Genomic DNA, 5,577 nt, shown 5'->3' on the forward strand with positions numbered 1-5,577 from the left:
AGGGAAGCGGGAGGTGCCACATTTTGGGAAGGGAATTAAATGATGATCCACTTGTGGGATCCCCAAGGCACGTTTCCATCGCAGGTTGTGTGTCTGGATTTCGTCCTTGGAGAGGCTTTGAAGAACTTTTTGCTTTTTAACCAGCACAAACACAGCCCATAATTCCATTTTTCTCCTTCAGGATTCTAGGGATACTCTGGAATAGGGCATCCAAAGTGTGCCACGCTGGGGCCTGTCCACACCAGGGGGAGAAATGGGTGTGGGCAGGGGTGAGAGGGATGGTTTTGCCCTTTAAAAATTAAAAAAAAAAGGAGAAAAAGAAGCATTTAAATCAAGGCACGGGAAGAAAAAAGCTGAAATAAAGAGAAGCCCTTTCCAAGTGGCTTCTGTTTTGAACAAAAGCACATTCAGAAAGGTTTTTAGAGGGTTTAATGCCGCTCCCATGAACAACAGCTGGGACAAACCCCATGAAGGAAACATTTCCACAGCAAAAAAAAAAGCACAAAACCTCGTCCTAACAAAACTCGTGGGTTTGATTTATTGGTAATGGCACAGCCCTCTTGGCTAACACAGAATGCTTTGACAAACGCCATCCTCATGCAGCACAGCCTTGCCCAAGTGCAGCTTTTATTATTTAATTTAAGTATTAATTTAAGTTACTAAACTCAGAGAAAATTTACAGCTTCGTGTGCTGTTCATTAGGAAAACTACGAGCCACAGTGTCCCCACTTCTCCTCACGTTATGGCAATAAAGTATCCAGCAAAGCACAAACAATTCCCCCAAATAACCCAAAATCCCTGTGAAAATCAGGTTGTTTAGTAGAGGGGTGGTTCCCTGCCTCCTCCAGGGCTGGAAGGGCTTAAGGAGCAACCTGGAATCCCAGTGCTGGAGGAATTATCCCTCAAAAACAACCAGGAGGAAGAGACAACCAACCTGAAACAGCCGTGGGGTCGCTCCTGGAAAAACGGGACGGAAGGGAACGGAGGAGGGAAGTGGAGTGGTGGGAAGGGAACGGATTGAATGGGCAAAAATTGTCACGTGTGGAACCGAACCCCTGGGAGTTGGGTCACGGATCCCAGGGAATGTTGTCTCCATTGGCCAAGTCAGCCTGGTTGGAGGCATTCCCAGTGATCCCTCAGAGTCACCACCAATGTGGCATTGGAAGCACATCAGCAGCCGTGAGGGGAGAAAGGAAAACAAAGGAGGGAATTCGGGAGAGACGGGAACCTTTCCCAGCCAGGGGGAATTCGGGAGAGATGGAAACCTTTCCCAGCCAGGAGGAATTTGGGAGAGACGGGAACTTTTCCCAGCGAGGGCGAATTTGGGAGAGACAAGAACCTTTCTGACCCAGGAGGAATTTGGGAGAGATGGGAACCTTCCCCAGCCAGGGAGAATTCGGGAGAGACGGGAACCTTTCCCAGCCAGGGGGAATTCGGGAGAGATGAGAAACTTTCCCAGCCAGGAGGAATTTGGGAGAGATGGGAACCTTTCCCAGCCAGGGGGAATTCGGGAAAGACAGAAACCTTTCCCAGCCAGGAGGAATTCCAGAGATGGAAACCTTTCCCAGCCAGGAGGAATTCCAGAGATGGAAACCTTTCCCAACCAGGAACTGTGACACCAATGTGACAGGCGTGACCCCAGCTGAGGGACAGCAGCAAAGACCACGTGAGTGAGCTTATTACGGGCTCCTAACCCCCAAAAACCGGGAAAACTGGGACAAACAAAAGGCCCCAACAACCCCTCGACGCCGGGGCCTCTCCATGGCCTCCGTGCAAGAGGTGCTGCTCCAAGTTGGTGCTCCCAGAAATCACAGCAAAGGGGTGGCCTCCAAAAAAGGTGGCACCTTGGCAGCGTCTGGGTGGACAAGAAGAGGTTTGGTCTCTCGAGAAAGATCACTTGAGACCCTTCCCTGTCCAAACCAACCCTCCTCTCCCACACAGGGCCCGGGCCCACATCACTGGCAGTGCAGCAGCTCCTCCCAGCGAATGGGCTGGGAAAACACCTCCCGCTCCAGCCAGAGCTCGTAGGAGTAGTGGAAGTCCCGGGGCAGGTCGAGGTGCTGGCCCAGCACGCTCTGCAGGCAGTTGTCCACCGGGCAGAACTCGGGCGGCCGCGCCCGCTCGTAGCGGCGCCCGTTGAAGGCCTCGATGTTGGCCCGCAGGGTGCACTCCTCGGCCTGGAAGTCCCACGGCCTGGCGTCGATGTCTGCAGGGCAGGGGAGACAAAAAAAACGACATAGTGAGTGTGGGGTGAAGCAAATAACAACTTCATAAAGGTTTGGGCGAGAGAAAGGGTGAGGATTTCACAGCAAACACGTGCTGGAGTTGACCAGTCACTTATTCCTTCTTTTTTCACTTCTTTTTCTTATCTTCTTCTCCTTCTTTATTTTCCTTCTCTTTCTTCTCCTCCTCCTTCTTTATTTTCCTTCTCTTTCTTCTCCTCCTCCTTCTTTATTTTGCTTCTTTTTCTTCTCCTCCTCCTTTATTTTGCTTCTTTTTCTTCTCCTCCTTCTTGATTTTTCTTCTTTTTCTTCTTCTTTTCTTCTTACTTCTTCTTTTTCTTCTCCACCTCCTTCTTTATTTTTCTTCTTTTTTTCTTATTTTCTTCTTACTTCTTTTTCTTCTTATTTTATTCTTGCTTCTTCTTGTTTCTTATTTTCTTCTTGTTTCTTCTTTTTCTTATTTTCTTGTTTCTTCTTTTTCTTCTTATTTTCTTCTTACTTCTTCTTCTTATTTTCTTCTCCACCTCCTTCTTTAGTTTTTTCTTTTTCTTATTTTCTTCTTTTTCTTCTTTTTCTTCTTACTTCTTTTTCTTCTTATTTTCTTCTTACTTCTTCTTCTTATTTTCTTCTCCTCCTCCTTCTTTAGTTTTTTCTTTTTCTTATTTTCTTCTTTTTCTTCTTTTTCTTCTTACTTCTTTTTCTTCTTATTTTCTTCTTACTTCTTCTTCTTATTTTCTTCTCCACCTCCTTCTTCAGTTTTTTTCTTTTTCTTCTTATTTTCTTCTTGTTTCTTCTTTTTCTTCTTATTTTCTTCTTACTTCTTTTTTTCTTATTCACTTCTTATTCTCCTTCTCCTTATTCTCCTTCTTCCTCTCCTCCTTCTTCTTCTCCTTTCTTTTCCTTAAATTTTTTTAAATTCTTATTCTTTTCTTAATTCTTATTCCTCCTAACAAAATTCCATTATGTATGCATTTTAATTTAATGCATCCTACAGAAATCTAATTCCTCCTGCTTTAAGGACTCCCTACAATTACCATTCTGCTTTTTTTCAGAAAGACCCCAGGCTCTGACAGAATTAAAATGGTTTTGTCTTTTGGGAAAAAAAAGAGAAGATGTCAGGCCTTGTTCTCCTTGCCTTGTTCTCTTTTGAAACAGGAATGCTGCCCAATTTTCCTACTTAACCCTCGTTAAAAACCCCATCCCTGGAAGTGTCCCAGGCCAGGCTGGGGCTTGGAGCAACCTGGGATAGTGGAAGGTGGCAGGGGGTGGGACTGGATGATTTTAAGGCCCTTCCAGCCCAAACCATTCCATGATTCTATGAAAAAGAAGCCACATCACGCAGAGCAAAAATTTAGGACTGAGTTATTAAGGCGAAAAGATAATTTAATACTTCTCGTCCCAAGCTTGAGTCGGTTGTTGCAGCAACGGGGTGGACTTACAGGGGGATGAAAGTCTGGTGTGTCCCATGGATTAATACACGAGGAACATCATGACATCCCTCAAAACCAAAAAAATTTAGCTCAGTTTAAACTGAGCAGCTCATTTAGTCTGGGCTTTAGGTGAGGAACTCGGCGTATCCTGGGGTGAACTTGCTGCTGTCCCTCAGGTGTGAGTGCAGAGCTGCCTGGCAGATTCCCACTCCAAGGCCATCCAAAGCACACATTACGTGTGGACACCGGGACAACTGAGTGACCCGGTGCCAGAAATGATCTGGGGATGCAGCAGCGAGCTCTGGGCTCGGGGGACACTCCTGCTGGGAAGCTGGCCATGGCCCATTCCCACCGTTCCTCCCGCAATCCAGCTGCTCCCTCCCGCCGGAGCAGCTCACAGGTCCCGACCAAACGGGTCTGGGGGACTCCGGGAGGTCTCAGGCCAAGCCCAGCCAAGGGGATGTGTGATGGTTTCAGTCTAGGCCTTCCTGGAGACCAGCTTGTAACCAGGAAGGAACTAGGAAGGTGCTCACGGAAGCATTCCATGCTATTCCTTTACGGAACTTGGGGTATAAATAAGGGGTAGATAACAGAGCTCACTCTCTTCCTTTCCGGCCAGGTTCGAGAACGGTGGGTCCCTGTCTTGGTCTGGCTTATCTGGAGCTGAGGCCTACAGTGGCTGCTGTTATCTGCCACGTGTGAGGGGAGAGTGCTGGGCCACGTCCAGACATCCTGCTTCTCTCAAGGGAAGTGGTGAGATTTTGCCAATTCCTCAGTTTGCCGGTTACCGGGTTTTTAGATCGTGTAGACCCGTTTTGTTTTTTGTCCCTTTTCGTCCTATTTTATCCTTTTTCCCTTCTCCCTTCCCCTCTTCCCTTTGGGAAGCTATTTGGGGTTTCTGGGGTTATAGATACGTATATAACATTCTCATCGTATACATCTGTTTTATACGTAAAATATATATTTTTGCCAGAACTTCGGCTGCTTGGTTTCTTTCTTCCCTCTCTGGGAAGCAGACCCTGTTGTCAAGTTTCGGAGGCTTGGCAGGAAGCCAGCTCCAAACTTGCACAGGACGGTCCCGCCGACTCACCGTTGCCGTAGGCCCAGTCGTCGTTCATGCGGTGCCGAACCTTCTGGTAGATGGCCGACATGGTCTTCATGTTGCTCTTCCTCCACTGGCGCCCCAGGTACTTGGTCTGGATCTTCAGCAGCTTGAGCACGTAGAGCTGCAGCATGGCCTGCTTCACCTTCAGCGCCCGCTTCAGGATCGGCGCCGACTTGAACACCACCAGCATCTGCCGGGAACCGGCACGGGTTGAGGGGGACACACAAACCCTGCCTGGGCCACCTGGGCCACGGACACCACAAACCCCAGGGAGGGGGAACAGGGCGACACAACCAACACTCCCTGCCCGGGGCTGGAGGCTCGGGGAAAGGGGGGGTTACTGGTAGGGGAAAAGGGGGTTCTGCATTTTATGCGCTTAAGGCTCAGTCGGTGAAAGGGAAAAGAGCAGTGGAGGAAGAGCAGAAGCTCCGGCACTGCTGGAAGAAATGCTCGGCAGCAAGGCCGGGCTTAGAGCTGGGGACATGCTCCAGGAAGGCCAAGGCCAGGCTTAATGCTGGGGATATGCTCAGCAGGAAGGCCGGGCTTAGAGATGGGGACATGCTCCAGAAAGGCCAAGGCCAGGCTTAATGTTGGGGACATGGTCCAGGAAGGCCGGGCTTAGAGCTGGGGACACGCTCTGGGAAGGCCAAGGCCAGGCTTAGAGCTGGGAACACACTTCAGGAAAGCCAGGCTTAGAGATGGGGACATGCTCAAGGAAGGCCAAGGCCAGGCTTAATGCTGGGGATATGCTCCAGGAAAGCCAGGCTTAGAGATGGGGACACGCTCCAGGAGGGCCAAGGCCAGGCTTAATGCTGGGGAC

The 5,577-nt window shown here is 49.1% G+C and overlaps 1 protein-coding gene across 1 annotated transcript in view; it reads right to left on the reverse strand.

The window, feature by feature from the left end:
- Positions 1 to 1,947: 1,947 nt before the first annotated feature.
- Positions 1,948 to 5,577, reverse strand: part of STRIP2 (striatin interacting protein 2) — a 22,446-nt gene continuing 18,816 nt past the window's right edge. Inside the window, exons 20-21 of the mRNA XM_027705816.1 lie at positions 4,743 to 4,947; positions 1,948 to 2,206 (exon numbers count right to left, since the gene is read on the reverse strand). Coding sequence (XP_027561617.1) covers positions 1,956 to 2,206; positions 4,743 to 4,947 — 456 coding nt within the window. The 3' untranslated portion in view covers positions 1,948 to 1,955. The remainder of the gene's footprint in view (positions 2,207 to 4,742; positions 4,948 to 5,577) is intronic.

This window comes from Neopelma chrysocephalum, unplaced genomic scaffold, assembly GCF_003984885.1.
Source record: "Neopelma chrysocephalum unplaced genomic scaffold, ASM398488v2 Primary Assembly neopelma1_353, whole genome shotgun sequence".
Taxonomy (NCBI): Eukaryota; Metazoa; Chordata; class Aves; order Passeriformes; family Pipridae; genus Neopelma; species Neopelma chrysocephalum.